At 38.7% G+C, this 15,958-nt stretch overlaps 1 protein-coding gene across 8 annotated transcripts in view; it reads left to right on the forward strand.

Annotated features, from left to right (window-relative positions):
* The window catches only part of CEP350 (centrosomal protein 350), a 172,147-nt gene that overhangs the window by 86,070 nt on the left and 70,119 nt on the right, over window positions 1–15,958 (forward strand). For 7 of the 8 annotated variants that reach the window (XM_030572799.1, XM_030572802.1, XM_030572804.1 and 4 more), the window contains 11 exons: window positions 3,830–4,047; window positions 4,438–4,601; window positions 5,278–5,388; window positions 5,649–5,789; window positions 7,144–7,280; window positions 7,757–7,876; window positions 9,732–9,898; window positions 10,611–10,807; window positions 12,888–13,072; window positions 13,715–13,802; window positions 14,205–14,351. In XM_030572799.1, the coding sequence (XP_030428659.1) occupies window positions 3,830–4,047; window positions 4,438–4,601; window positions 5,278–5,388; window positions 5,649–5,789; window positions 7,144–7,280; window positions 7,757–7,876; window positions 9,732–9,898; window positions 10,611–10,807; window positions 12,888–13,072; window positions 13,715–13,802; window positions 14,205–14,351 (1,675 nt within the window). The remainder of the gene's footprint in view (window positions 1–3,829; window positions 4,048–4,437; window positions 4,602–5,277; window positions 5,389–5,648; window positions 5,790–7,143; window positions 7,281–7,756; window positions 7,877–9,731; window positions 9,899–10,610; window positions 10,808–12,887; window positions 13,073–13,714; window positions 13,803–14,204; window positions 14,352–15,958) is intronic. The other variant, XM_030572800.1, reaches the window with a different exon arrangement.

A 15,958-nucleotide genomic window follows, 5' to 3' on the forward strand; every position in this document is an offset into this window, starting at 1 on the left:
ATCAGGAGAATAGTCATGATCCCATCGAGAGTGAATGGAACGTGCCTTACAGCTTAGCATCATGGATAAGGGCGAGGTCATTTCGAGATGTTCTGGCTGCAAGTTGTTCACCATCAGTGTCAACCTCCTTATACCCCGAGTCTGTGTGATGGCTGTTGAAGTCTCCAACATAGACAGCTGGGTGTGGCACACTTGATAGAACCTGTTGGTTCCAGCTGATGCTTGGAGGCTTGCAAACATTTGCTAGCCAGATATCGCCAACCTGGATGGCATCACAGAATTCAGTAAACAATAGTTGAGTGGCATCTGCAATATCGGACCGAATGTATGTGGCTTAGCCATGCTTCGGGTGTGTCACATTGCACAACAGGTCGAAGCCGTTGATACTGTAACGCCCGGTTTCGGCAGTTGCCCGTGTGTGTCTCTTGCAAGCAGATTATATCGATAGTGTGTCGATGAGCAAGAACACTGAGTAAAGCATGCTTGGCAATTGACAAACCCTTCATGTTAGGTTGTAACACACGTAGAGCTGGAAGAGGCAAATCCTCAATTTTCAGTTCACCTCATACAAGTACCATAGTGCAATCTCTTTATCATGAAAGTGCAACTTACAAATGTAGATTTTTTTTGTTGCTGTTATGTAACTGTACTCAAAAACAAAACAACGTAAAACTTTAGCATCTGCAAGTCTACTTAGTCCTATTTCTTGTTCAGCCAATCGTTAAGACAAACAAGTTTGTTTACATTTACAGGAGATAATGCTGCCCTCTTCTTATTTAAAGTGTCACCTGTAAGTGAGAACAGGCATTTGCATGGCACTTTTGTAGCCGGTATTGCAAGGTATTTACTTTCCAAATATGCTAAACGTTCATATGCTCCTTCATGCTTTGGCCACCATTCCAGAGGACATGCTTCTATGCTTATGATGCTCGTTTAAAAAACAAGTGTTAATTAATTTTTTGACTGAACTCCTTGGAGGAGAATGGCATGTTTCCTGCTCCGTTTTACTCACATTCTGCCATATATTTCATGTTATAGCAGTCTTGGATGATGACCCGGTATGTTGTTTGTTTTAACAACACTTTCACTGCAAATTTGACAAAATGCAAAGAAGTTACCACTGTGAAATTTCTAAAGATAGCTACTGCACTTGACCCACAGTTTAAGAATCTGAAATGCCTTCCAAAATATAAGAGGAATGACCTGTAGAGCGTGCTTTCAGAAGTCTTAAAAGAACAATACTCTGATGCGGAAACTACAGAACCTGAACCACCCAGAAAGAAAATCAACCTTCTGCTGGTGGCATCTGACTCATGATGATGAAAGTGAACATGCGTCAGTCCAAAGTAGTGTGGACCGTTATTGAGCGGAACCTGTCATCAGCATAGACGCATGTCCTCTGGAATGGTGGTTGAAACATGAAGGGATGTACGAATCTTTAGCACATCTGGCACATAAATATCTTGCCACATCAACGACAACCGTGCCATGCAAACATCTATTCTCTCTTTCAGGTGACGTAAACAAGAAGCGGGCAGCATTACCTCCTGACAATGTAAACAGACTTGTTTGTCTGAGTGATGGGCTGAACAAGAAGTAGGACAGAGTGGACTTATAGACTCTAAAGTTTTACATTATTTTATTTTTGAGTGCAGTTTTTTTTATATATTTCTACATTTGTAAGTTCAACTTCATGATAAAGAGATTGCATTACAGTACTTGTATGAGGTGAATTGAAAAATACCATTCCTTGTTTTTTACAGTGCAGATATTTGTAATCAGAAGTGAAGTGAGCATTGTACACTTTGTATTCTGTGTTGTAATTGAAATCAATATATTTGAAAATGTAGAAAACATCTAAAAATATTTAAATGAATTATAGTCTATTATTGTTTAACAGTGTGATTAATTTTTTTATATGTGCGATTAATCGCAATTAATTTTTTTAATAATTTGACAGTCCTAATTTTTCTGCCTCTCTGATATTAAGAACAGCCTTTAGGGTGCACCCAAGTGCAACATCAAATGTTCTCAGGATTACCCCTCTTTCTCCTATTTTTTCTTTCTGGATATATGCCTACCTGTTGCCTTTTCAGTTTTAATTTCAGTTTTGTTGCAGCTACTATGGGTAAAAACCTTTCTGCAGGGGCTGTGAAAGTGTGTGTGAGTTCTTCTCCCTCACCCCTGCCAGAACATTGCATCAGTGGTGGTGACATACCAGTATATGAGACTGGAAGAGCAACTGATGAACAAAACATTGAAACAGACTCCACATTGTGCTGTCAAAATTACAAAATAAACGTGGAGAAATTAGAGACTTTTTTTTTCTCTACACCGGCTTAATTATGATAGTCTTAGATGTTATCTGTAGCAATAGCAGGTACAAAATAGAATTGATTTTCAAATTAACACTGTCCCCTTTAATTTTCTTTTCTGTACCAAACAAGTTAAAAGAAAACCATAGCCAATACATCTCCTGGCCTAATGAGATGATGAAATGAGTTGTGCTATTATTTTAATGTGTATCTGGGAGGCTTCCCCGTGATTTAAGCATCGACTCTTGATCATCTTTGCTTTCATAATTTTGGAATGTTAACATTTTTGTATGTATTTGAATCATTTTCTGAAAGTTTTTGGAAAGCGTTGTACTGAAACTTCCCTCCACAGCAGTTTTCATGTTGTATTTTATTAACTATTACTATTTAATGTAAATTTAGGACTCTTTGGCATTTACCTCATTTTGCAAAGGGAGATTAATATTTAAAGGTAACAGCTCTGTCACAACCACTTGCACCTCTAGAGCATTTCCAAACTGTAGAGGGCTTCTATAATGTCAGGTTCTTCTGTAGGTTTAATTAATTTTCTGTAGGTAAAATTAAGTTCCTGGCCAAGACTTTCAAAACAGGGTGCCTAAAGTTAGACTCCTAAATCCATATTTAGGCACCTGAATGTGGCCTGATTTTCAGAAGTGCTGAGTTCCTATCAAATTCCAATGAAATTGATAGGAGCTGCTGGATAATCAGACCATTTATTCTGGTGCCTAAGAATAGAATTAAGGGGCTAACCTTAGGCACTTATTTTTGAAAATCTTTGCCCCATGGTACAGAGAGAAGTTTGTATCTATGGGATAGTCAAGGAGTCCTATCACCTTTTGATGTACTTATTTAGGTGAAGGATTATAGGGTAATTTCTACAGTATGTTACAGGCCTTGATACTTTAATGACTGTTTATAAATTTGACTCATATGAGGTTTTTTCTATGTTTAGAACCTGTAAGTAATCCTTGTTCCTTTGTTATTTATATACTAACTATGCTTGATACTACAGAACAACTTTATCAAAATGTGTCCCAAAGTGGAATGCATGTGTAACATCCCTGTAGTGAGCCACTTCTTAAATGCAGGGTGGGCATCTGCAAATCATAGGAGAGCATTCCTTGTACATAGTCTGTTCAAATGTAGACAAACAGGGGATTTAGGTTATTACTATGTAAACCAGGGGTCTCCAATGCGGTGCCCGCAGGCGCATCTAAATGTGCCCACGTCCTGGCCGGCGGTCGAGCATCCGCCGAAATGTCGCCAAATTTCTGTGGCATTTCGGCTGTGACACCTCTTCCCGCCAACAAACAACATCATCGAGAGGCATTGCTGCCGAAATGCCACAGAAATTGGGCGGCATTTCGGCAGATGCTCGACCACTGCCACAGTCTTTTGGCTGGCGCCCGCCAGGCAAAAAGGTTGAGGACCACTGATGTAAACTGTCATCCTTGCACTTAAATGGCTGGGCATTGGTGAATACTGATCTTTTTCTGGTTTGATTTTTCTGTCAGTCTCTCAGACAAGAGAAGGTCCCAGAAGACCCTAACCTCTCCCCCATCTCCAGGCTCCCAGAAGCTGTTACAGTTTGACTCTCTAGGAAATACAGCGGAAAGAGCCAGGTCCCCTGCAGGCTTTCCTGGGACTACAGCTTCAGGGTTCAAGCCCAATGTACCCATCTCTGACTTCAGCCTGGGAACTAGCAAGACAGGAGCAGCAGCAGCAGTGGCTGGTGAGCTGGATCATTCAAACCCAACTAATTCCATAAAATTTCCTTTTTTTTTTTCTCTTTGTATTTATATATAATTTCTGTGATAGAGGCTAAGGGCTTGTCTACACTTGAAATGCTACAACCGCAGTGCAGCAGCTGCATTGCTGTAGCTCTTCAGCACAGACACTCCTGTTATGTTCTTATGTCGTAGGTAATCCACCTCCCCAAGAGGTGGAATTCTTCTGTTGACCTGGTGCTGCCTACACAGGGACTTAGATTGGCTTAACTACATTGTTCATGGGGTGTGGATTTTTTATACCCCTAAGCAGGATAGCTGGGTCAATCTAATTTTTTTTAGTGTAGACCAGCCCTAAGTCCTATAAATGTTAAATAGTAAGTATTCTCTTACAGGATCCATGCGCTTCTCTCCTGCTGGTCTCCAGCATCGTTTGTCAGCAGAGCTCAACTACCTGAGTGCCATTGAGGAATCTGTACGGCAACTCTCAGATGTAGAACGAGTGCGGGGCATATCACTTGCCCAGCAGGAAAGTGTTTCACTGGCTCAGATCCTAAAGGTGACTGGAAACGTTCTTTTACGTGCTTTAACTCTCTTGTTCTGTATTTTGTGAGGAAAAAATAACCAAAGCACTGTAATTTAAATAGTTCTGCTGCTGATTTGAAACAATCCACAGCTGAGGTGATGCAGTCTGTTTGAAAATGTCCAATATATTTTAAGATCAATACCTGCATCATCTTCCCTGTTCTTATCAATACACCAGTGGTGAGTCAGGATCTCCTACCATTAGTATGTCATTGGCTGAAATAATTGTTTTTACTACATATCATGATAAAACTAGAATTTATTTACTTGCTAGATTTGATACTTGGCCCTTTAGGCAACACAATGGTGGGTTGTTCAGGCTGGGTTCTTGGTCTTATTCCAGGTATATCTTGGTTGAAATCTGTTCCTCTTGACAAGATTAGCTACTTCCCAAAGCAGAACAAGTAAACCTTCCAGATTCTGATTTCTTTTGTACCCAGAGGGAAAGGGGGGGAAAGGAGTATACATAGTTGTCAGCTCCCTCACCAACAAGATATTGGTGGCAGAAGAGAGATTGAAGGTTTGACTTTTGCACAGAAAGCTTCAAGTAGAACAGCATTCTGACTGTCAGTTAGCTACAGTTAGTGGGGTGGGTTGTGGAATCTAAATGCAGATTCCTTTACTTAACACTAAAATGTCTCAATTTATAGGCACAGCAGCAGCGACATGAGCGGGACTTGGCTCTTTTGAAACTCAAGGCTGAGCAAGAGGCTTTAGAGAGTCAAAGACAGTTGGAGGAAGCGAGGCAGAAAACGGCTCAGGTAATGCCTACCTTCAAAAAATATGAAGTGCGTAAGAGACAGAGCTTTGAATCTGTAAGTAAAACCTGTGTCCAGAAGTATTCTTAATGTGAAGTCCATGGGTGGTCTGGAATGAGTGAAGGAATTTGAAGTATCTGATCAAAACACATCAGAGACAAATCTTAATTTCAAACTGATTTTTTTCTTTTAGGCTATAAACTCAAAACTAATAATAATACTGCCCACCAAAAAATTATAACTGTGCTGTTTTTTCTTTATAGGCCCATGCAGAATCTCTGCAGCATCTGGTCCAGTCACGACAGGAGGCAGCAGAAGCGCTACAGGAGACGACATGTAAAATTGCAGCCCAACAAGTGGAAGCTGCTCTGCTCACCACGGATGCAGCTCGCCAGATCCGTGAGGTGAGATTCTGTATGAAAGACTTGATGAAAATGTTCCATTGCCAAGTTGTCTTGCTACTACAACATTTGCTCTTCAGCGTAGCTTCTTCACCTTTCAGCATGCTAGTGCTGGGTGGATATTCAGTAGAACTTCTGGCACTGCTATTTAGAAAAAAGTGAGTGACCTTATAATCCCCACGCACTCCCCAGTGCATCTTACTAAGAGATAAGAACTATTCAAAGAAAGGGAAGTCATGGGCTAGAGAGGAAGTCAAGCTGATGGGCTAGAGAGAGAGTTTTTGGGTCCGTGTTCAGAAGAAGCTAGGACAAAACTGAATTGAATTTCCATAGAGTTAAATGGAACATAATGCTGTATAGTGAATACCTGTCTTCAATGCACCAAGCACATTTGCTGGGCACGCACCATACTTTCCTTAAGTATAAAGGGAGTTAAGTTTTCCCACTATTTTCAATAATGTACATATATATGTATACAAGAAAACATGATGATGTGATGCAAGTTCATCAGTGTGTATTTAAGGTTGCTACATTACTCACGAATGATGAAGACATGAGCAAGTGATGTAGATCAGTCCAACCAAAAATATTTTATGCTGCCTCACTACCTGTTCTGCATAAGCCATATATTTTACAGAAAAATTATTTTAGAAATTTATTTACTAAGTTCTTGAAAAATATTATTGGAACTGATTTTTTTGTGCCCATTCACCAAGCTTTTAGTCTCCCAAGTCTGAACGTATGGACTTCCTGAGGAAGAGGAAGATTTAAAACTAGCAAATCTTGAGTTTCTAAAAGTAGAGTTTCCACATATTTTGATATGTTTGATGTATTTTGTGTACCTGATTAGAAACAAACGCCTTATTCCACTGAAAAGAGGAAATTCTTGGGTTTCTGATCATATAATACCATTTCTAGTCCTTATGGTTTGCATGATATTGGACCATAAAATTTATGAGTAGTCTTGAACAAGTGTCGTCAGTATCACTCATCAAACAAGTATTATTTTTGAGGAAAGAAGAAAATGATATTTGGGCAGATTTTCTTAAAAAAATAAATCTGTTAAGCTGTTTGGAGTTTTGGAATGTTTGTCTAAGTGAAGATCATTTAGTAAACAGAGTTCAGGTTAGTTGGCCAAAGTAGCATGATTGATACAGTCTATCACATGGCTTTTCCCCCTCTGTGTGTGTAAATAAATGTACAGAGCAATCTGCTCCTCTTTCTTAGTTGAAATTGAGCCATCTTTAGGTGTAAATCATTCGTATATCATGGTGATGTGTGTCGTATATATGCCTGCAACAATTAAGAGTTTCACATAGGGAATGCAGCTGTGTATTAAGTATATTCCTGTATTCAGATGACAGAGTTGGCACGAACACAGATCTCAGATGCAGTCAGTGCTCCAGCAGCTCCAATCACCGCACTGTTTGACCATCAGCGGCAACTTCATTCAAAGTTCATGAAAGAGCTCAGAGATCGAGCCGATACAAACAGGTATTTGCCCAATACAACCTCTCACAAACATAGCACTTTAGGAAAAGCAGTAGCAGTTGTTGTGGCCTCTTATACTAGTTCTCCCACCATTTTGTAGTGAAAATCTTATGGCGCTTTAATGAAAAAGCATTATATAAAGGAGTTCTATGTGAATAGAGTGGATAGACTAGGAAGATGAACTTATCTTAATGTAAGAGTACAAAGACAGAATTTTTTCCCATGGTTTATATATCATTTGTTCTGTAAAGGGTTGTACATAAATGAGAAGTGAAACTGCTTACTCTTTTCATTGGATAGTTTTCATCCTGTTTAGTTTGGTTCGATTTTAACTGCCCTATCCTTTAAGTCCTCCATTCTCTTTACTCAACAGACCCTTATTTCTCCTATTAAATTGAAGTAGACTTGTAAAAACCTTTCTTTTTTTATTCTTTATTCCAAGACTACTCAAATTTATCCAGAATATTTTCCTTTGACAGGAAAAATGAATCTGGAACCCCTTCACAAAGTAAAGAGAAGACAGCCGACTCAAAGCAGACATACTCTCCATTATTTGATAGTTACTCAGAATCCTCAAGATCCAAGAATCATGATCAGAGGTGAGAAGAGATTAAATTATGCCATCTATTTCTACTTCAAAAGTGTAGTAAAGTAATAATACATACAAATGAATGCTCTGGAAAAGTGGTATGTATTGGAATTTTAACTTGCCCCCGATCCAAGTTTCTTCTTAATTCCCAGTAGTTCGAGATTGGTTTTATGTCCCAAAGCTTGAAGATTTCTATCCCTTCCAAAACTTGGGTTGTTTTTTTTTAATATTTACTATTATAACTCTGAATATTAGTGTTATTTATATAAATAATCCTTAATCTAATCTTTTTGTGTGTTTCCTGCTAAACTCTGTGCCTCAGATGAAAACTTGTTACAATATATTCCACAGTCTCGTGGTGTGATGTGAAGATATTTTTTTTCCGTTTTTAAATTTGCCACTGTTCAGTTTCATTAAATGTCCACTTGTTCTTCCTGTCTCATGGAACAAGAACAGAAACTCTTCTTCTGCCTTCTCTATACCATTAATTATTTTGTATATTTTTTATCTTGTCCCCTTTCTGCTATGTTCCCATTTGTGTCCTTTGTAAGGTAAACTGTACTAATGTTTTCAGTTTCTCTTGGTATGCAGTTTTTTCCCATGTCCCTAATCAATCTTTTGTTGCCTTTCTCTGAAACCTCTCTGATTCTGTTATGTATGTTTTGAGATGGGGTAACTGGAACAGTAAATGGTATCCCTGGTGAAGACATACCATTGGTCTATATTATTGCTTTACAATATATGTCATATTCTGTGTTCAATTCTTCATATACCCTGACATTTGGTTTGTTTTTATTTGGCAGCTGCTCTGCACTGAGCAGAAGTCTTCATTGAGCTGTCTATAGGTGCCTAGGTCTCCTTCCTGGGAGCTATTTGTTAATTTAGAACCCAGTAAGGTGTGTGAGACCCTTCTGTTATTCCATCCGTTATTTATTATCTTGAATCTGTCAACACTTAATTTAGTCTTTCATTATATTGTACATTCTCTCCTAGTTTGGTTAGATAGTTCTGAAGTTCCTCATAGTTGTGTCTGGTCTTGGCATATGCAAATAATTTTGTGTCTTCTGCATATTTTACCACCTCACCAATAACTTTTTATCCAGAGGATAATTGACCACTTATTCCAACTTTTAGTTTTCTGTCTGTTAGCCAGTTTGTTTCCCCTCCCTAATAATAATAATAATAATAATAATAATAAATAATTTAAAAAGCTAAAACAACTGCCCCCGCCCCCAAATAAATCTTTAAAGACTTGTAAAAGAAAAAGGCAGTGGTCCCCAACCTTTTCGTCTGGCAGGTGCCAGACGAAGTACTGTGGCACCTGCCAAAATGGCACTGAATTTCTGCGGCATTTCATCGGCGATGCTTCTCGATGATGTCGCTTGTCAGCGGCAAGCGGTGTCATCGAGAGATGTCGCTGCCAAAATGCCGCAGAAATTCGGCAGCATTTCAGCAGATGCTTGACCGCCGGCCAGGACATTGAGGACCCCTGGAAAAAGGGAATGATTGGCATGATTTGTCGTCAGTATCCATTGCAGGGTAAAAGATGTACACGCTTACAGGCTTGTTTGTTTCCCTGGCTTTTCCTTTCTATCTTAGACCAGAAGTGAGAATTTTCAGTGTGGATTTCCAATTTAGTTAGGCCTGGGATTTTGCAAAAGCCAAACTGCTTTTGTTTAACCTAAGTATTTTTTTAACAAGGGTTCTTACTCAGTAAGAGATAAGATAAGAATACAATTTTTCTTTTTTTTAATGTTGAAGGAGTGAACAAGCAGAACTGTCAAATACCTGTGCAACATTTCTATGTCTTGGTTCTGGTGGAGAAAAGCAGAAACAAGTAAAAAGTGTTTGTTCTTGTTAAATAGTAGCAGCAGCAGCCGGCAGGAGAGTCCTTCAGTTCCTTCTTCCAAGGAGAATGAGAAGAAGCCCCTCCAACGTGAAAAGACAAGCAGCTCCATAGAAGAGCAGGCTCGTACTGGTGTGGATGATTCCTTGCGGAGCGATAGTATTCCATCACTACCAGATGAGAAAGGTTAGACGTATTCTTGATCCTTGGTGAACTTAGAGAATAGTGCCTTGGAAGTAAAGTCTTTGAGACAAGTGGAGGGGGAATGCACGTGAAGAAAAAATGAGCCTCTGGACTATATGGTAATCTGTGAAGAGATAACAGAGGATGACACCGTGGGAAGGAATCAGTTAAACTGTTCTGTATTTAGGGGGCAATTGATTTCATAGGCTATTTTATTTTCTGGTAATTTAACTGTTGCCAGATGTTCATTTACTGTTATACCAGAATATATGCTGAAGGCCAGATGTTTCAGCTATCATAAAAATGCATTTGTATAGTTTATTCAAAAAAAAAAATTCAGACTGTGAAGTGGCACTGGATACCTTCCGTATGAAGCCTTCATTAGCTAAATAATACTATTAATTAAAAATGTCTGATATTCTACTTCATTATAATCTCCAAGGGATGAGCACACATTTTTTCTAATAGGCTTTTTCTGCAGGATATTAACTGTAGTTCAGACTAGTATTTTTATTTTGGCTTATACATTTTTCACAGTATTAGCATTCATTCTGTGATATAACATTTTTGCCCATTATTTGGCTGAATTGTTCAGTCTGAGTTTCCACACAACACTTTATATCTTTGCTGAGGCTAGATCCACTTCAAAGCCCATGTGTGCATAATGAAGACTCTCACTGGAGAATAAACTCTTTTTTTCTGATTCCTCCCTCAGACTCAGCTTCCATTGCAACAGAATATTCCCTGAAATTTGATGAGTCCATGACAGAAGATGAGATAGAAGAAAAGTCTTTCCGGTCTTTGCTACCTTCTGAGAGCCATCGCAGGATTAACATGGAGAAGAAACGAGGTCATCGGGATGATTCTGATGAGGAAGTCTCCCCAGAAAAGACAGCCCTGTCATCTGTCAAGGTAGGTCTCAAATATCATGCAACTGTAGTTACGGAGAATAAATACAATTGAGGTTCTTCCCTAGGTACTCAATCTCTTGGTGACTTTGAAATGAACCATCTTTTGTCAAACTCTGTAAAACACTCAAAGGATAATTGTATATACGCATTGTGACAAATGTAAAGCTAGTAGAGAATGAAGCTTTCCCTTTGCACTGAATTTCAGTTGTACATAATATAACTTGTTTAACATTTTGCCTTTTAAAAACAAAACTTTTTGGAAATCACATAATAAAACTCTGATAAAAAGTTATTTAGCTTTCAAGTCAGGCCCTTGAGAATTACAAAATGCCAGAATTATGATTGTCAGCGCAATTTTAATTCTGCCTCATTATATGTTTTTTAATTACATGATCACACTTTTTCCACAGGACTGCTGCCTCATTCAGTGCACAGGAGGGACATAACTCACAGGGGGACAGAATTAAGTTTGCATAGGCAACCATAAATCAGGCATTTCCAAACTTTTGAATGTTTGATTGCAACCTAAATAATGTTTTTACCATTATATTTTTATGTAATCTTTCAACTATTTCAATAAACACATATGAATGTCTACTTAATACAGACTTCTCTAATAATTATACAGCTATCCCAGTGTCTCCCCACATTATTATCCTTCAGACAAAAACCTCTAACTTAGAATTAAGCAAATCACATGAACGCAGTTGCTGAAAATCTAGAAATCACATTTCCCCAACTATGTACTTGTCGCTTTTCCTTCTTCTCTACATCCATCAAATACCCATACCACTCAGACCTACTCCATCACACATGTAGCCCTCTTCCTGCCACTGCCACCAGTTCAGCCCCTATTATTGACAGGGTGGGAGGCAGGAAGAATTAAGAGACTTGTAGCTAAAGGTACTTCAACTCTGATCCAGAGGTGACTTTCCTTCTGACAACTCCTAGTGGTTCACCGTGGTCCCAGTTTGTTGGGCTTTGGATGTTCCAAGCCCAGCTGACCTACAGTTGGGCAGGGTTAAGATTTACCAGGGAGGATATGTGGACATGGATATGGCATGGAAAGCACTCTCCTATTGTGCCACTTCCCCCATTAGATCAACAGACTTTTTGGAACTGTCATCCAACTATCAATTGGCTACGGTAGTTTTGTAAAACAAAATATAGAAACCTTTAGGAAAGGAAGATGACAGTTTCTCCTCTCTTAGTTTTCACACCTCAACTGCTAGAACAGGGCCTCATCCTCCCTGATTGAACTGACCTCGTTATCTCTAGCTTGCTTGCTAGCATATATATACCTGCCCCTGGAAATTTCCACTACCTGCATCTGAGGAAGTGAGTATTCACCCACGAAAGCTCATGTTCCAAAACGTCTGTTAGTCTATAAGGTGCCACAGGATTCTTTGCTGCTTTAGGAAAGGGTAAAGCTGAAACATGTAAGTAGAAAATTTACCCTGTGTTTGAAGCATTTAAATTTATTCTCTGCTGTTGTATTTGGGGCACATTCTTCTGCTTCTCTGTTGCTTTGTGGCCTTGTCAGCCACAATGGAGAAAAGAAAAGGAACTAAAAATGGCATCAAAATTTAAAAAAAAAACCCAAATGTCCCTAAGAGTTTTTCAGGTGAAAAGGACATTTTCAAGTGGATGTAAAGAACAGACTAACAACTTGGGGAAATTAATTTTACATTAATGTAAGATGTTGGAAAGTTAAGACTGAGCAAAAATTTATAGGGAAAACTCTTTCTCAGTGTGTGGTATGTAATTCTCAGCCTCTACTTTAAATGCAGCATAATTGTCTAACAGTAAAGTAGCTCAATGTCCTTGTAAAATTAAAAAAAACAAACAAACCACACCACCACCAACTGGGGATGTTAACTTGCCCCTCCCTCTTCTGTTTCATACCATCTCTTCAAATATGCCCTGGTATGAGTTTCAATCTCAACATGTAGTTGGGTACTGATATTGTATACGCAGAATGCTGGCCCTCAGCCTCTTTCACTTAGATAATTTGGGTCTGATGAAATATTACTTGAGGTCCTTTTTGTGGGGATTAACTGGAATTTCTCTTGCTTCCCCAGGAGCTAAGTATGCCATTCTCAGGGGGGCAGGATAGTTTCTCTAAATTCACCATGGAGATGGTACGGCAGTATATGAAGGAAGAGGAAATGCGAGCAGCTCATCAGTCTTCACTGCTTCGGCTCCGTGAAAAGGCACTGAAAGAGAAAACCAAGGCTGAGTTAGCCTGGCTGGAACACCAGAAGAAGTAAGAGAACTCTGAATATGTAGTCTCACTGATGATTCCTGCACTTGTGCTTCTACCTGGGTAGTTTTTTTATGGCTTCTTTATGTTCTGTTTTTTAAAATCGATTAAATGTTCTTTGTAAACTATTCATCTAAAATCACCATATGCATATAAAAAATGTAAAAATGACCCCCTTTGTATAATTCCCATACCACCGACCAGCAAAGGCCCTGCATTGCAGTAAACAACCATAACTCTTCCCTTTACTCTAGGATTTCATGTGTCAGGCAGGGAACTATTAGAGAGTGACCTGAAGCATTTTTTTCACTCACTGTCTTTCAAATGACTGTGCTGTGAATATCTGTCCTGGGCATGAGACACAATGTCTGGCATAACCTACATTGACTCTCTTTTAACTTTTTATGCCTTTGCTACAGAATTGTATCTCAAATAGAGCCAAACTAAAAATAGCAAAACTGATTCTGTTTAGACCCTAAAGAACACAGGATAGTTCACTGAAGATAATATTCCTGATGGAGTTTTGACATGCAAAATGGTACTACTCTGTTTTGGAGATGTAAGATTGCGGAGTAGAAAAGTATTTCTGTATTTGGAAGCAAGAGAAATCAAGGCTATTTCTTCCTTTTCCCAATCTCTTTGCAGACATTTACGAGACAAAGGAGAGGATGACAAGATGCCACCTATCCGAAAGAGACAGCGTGGTCTGCTATTGAGGCTGCAGCAGGAGAAGGTAAATGCTGCCCTATTAAAAAAAAAAAAAAAAAATCCAGTTGAATCCATTGTATAGTCGCTGGACAGCTCTGACATTGTATCGATTCTTAAGTATTGAACAAGAACCACTGAACCAGGTCCTTGGATCCTAAGCTTATTGTGGTTCTCATTATTATTTTTATTTATTTGTATTATAATAGCATCTAGCATTAATAAGTTGAGCCCTTTACACCAGGACACTGTTATTAATGGTGAAATAGTAATTGATCAGCTGTCCTTGCTCTGAGAGTAGCTGAACAAAATTATCAAAATAACGTAACGCTGTGACTAATTATACGGCACAGACCTTACGGCAGCCTCAGCATGCATTCCAGGCAACTGGCTCTACAGTTCTTTTGCTGCATCTTTCCTACCTTTAAAGGCGGAAATAAAGCGTTTGCAAGAGGCCAATAAGGCAGCTCGGAAGGAGAGACAACTGATACTTAAGCAGCAGGAGGAGATAGAACGAATCCGCCAGACTACCATAAAACTGCAGGAAAAACTGAAGTCTGCGGGGGAAAACAAGCTGGTAAGTAACATTACAGAAGCTGTATCTTACCCATACAAGTGGTAATTGACTTCAGTGTTGTAGCAATGAAAAGTTATCATGTTGAATATATAGCCTACAGATTTGCTTCTCCTCCTCCTAAATCTTCCCTCATCCCTTGGGTTTATGAGCAGTTTTGTCTGTCTGATCTGTTTACTTTATTGTGGAAGGAAAAAACAGCCATATGGCAATGACTTTCAAAAGATGTTTATTTTTTGACCTGGATCGGAAATGATGTTAATTGTTAAGATTTTCAAAAGTTACTAGTGATTTTGGGTATCTTGATTTATGGATACCAGCTTGAGATGCTTTAAAAGGGTCTGATTTTCAGAAAATGCTGGATTTTTGCCTTTTGAAAATCAGGCTGTTTTATGGAGTCTCAAGTTAGGCCCTGAAAAATTGAGGTACCCAAAGTCACTTTTGAAAATCGTGACTGATAAAACCAGTTTTCCTCACTATACGTTTCTAGTTTAATCTGGAGAGACTAAAGCTTTCTGTTGATTTTAGACGATTTAATTCAGTCTTCCAGTTGCACAGGGTATAAGAGATTAGGGACCTAAAATGGCAGGAAGCCTCTGTACCATGGGCAATACTAGATGTTGTGCTTCCTGGATGAAAGACCTCTTTGGAAAGTGAACGTGCTTGTTACAGTACAGGTTTGTTGATTATCGCAGCAGCAGGATTCGTGGACTTTTCAGACCATGCAAAGAGTGCATTCACTGTGAGTAAAAGAAAGCCAAAGGAAGGCATAGTCATCTAGGAAAGAAAGAAACCCATGTAGTTAACTTGTTAAATAAGTCCTTTTTAGAGACAGAGGAAGGTAAAATGTAGAATTGAGATTCTGTAGAATATATCCTACCCACAAAGGGAGGAAGAGAACAAGACTGAGAAAAAGACATGAGAGAGGGGTGGAAGCGCAATACTTCGAAATGTGTAGATAGTATAGTTTGAGGTCTTGACCTTTAATCTTGCATATTTCTTTCTCTAGGTAGAAAAATAGGAGAGGTCACCTTACCGATGCTAAACTCTTTACAAAATTTCAGATGAGGCTTTATTCTAGTAATATGGAAAGGATTACTCAGTATTTAAGAAACTATCAGTGGAGACCTTAAGTTACAGAGCAGCAGAGTACTGAAGGGATTTATGCTGAATTTTAAAAATTGTTCGTATATGAAATAAGCTACCAAGCATCTGCAATAGGAACTAGTGCCTCAATTTTCTAAAGTATTGTCAGATTGGTGTTGAGTGGGAGATAAATATGGGATAAATTGATAAAATAAAAAAGAAACTTGAAAAGGTTAAATAAAAAGAATTACCCGTCTTCTTTTTGGCTCTGTAGTTTTCTCAGTCGAGGTTTCTTATGGATTTATTTTCTTGATTGCTTAAAGTTGCATTGTGTTTGAGTTTTAGTAACCTCAGGATAAACTCTAGATAGACTGCTTGGATCCAAGGATTAACCTGACTAAAACGGTGTGGTCATAACTATTGTTTACAGGGCCAAATTTTGTGTTTTAAGCTGGAGAAAGGAGGAAAGCGGATCAATATTCAAAAAGTTATTTTTTCACTCTTCACTCCAAGCCCATGATACT

This window comes from Gopherus evgoodei, chromosome 8 (genome assembly GCF_007399415.2).
Source record: "Gopherus evgoodei ecotype Sinaloan lineage chromosome 8, rGopEvg1_v1.p, whole genome shotgun sequence".
NCBI lineage: Eukaryota > Metazoa > Chordata > Testudines > Testudinidae > Gopherus > Gopherus evgoodei.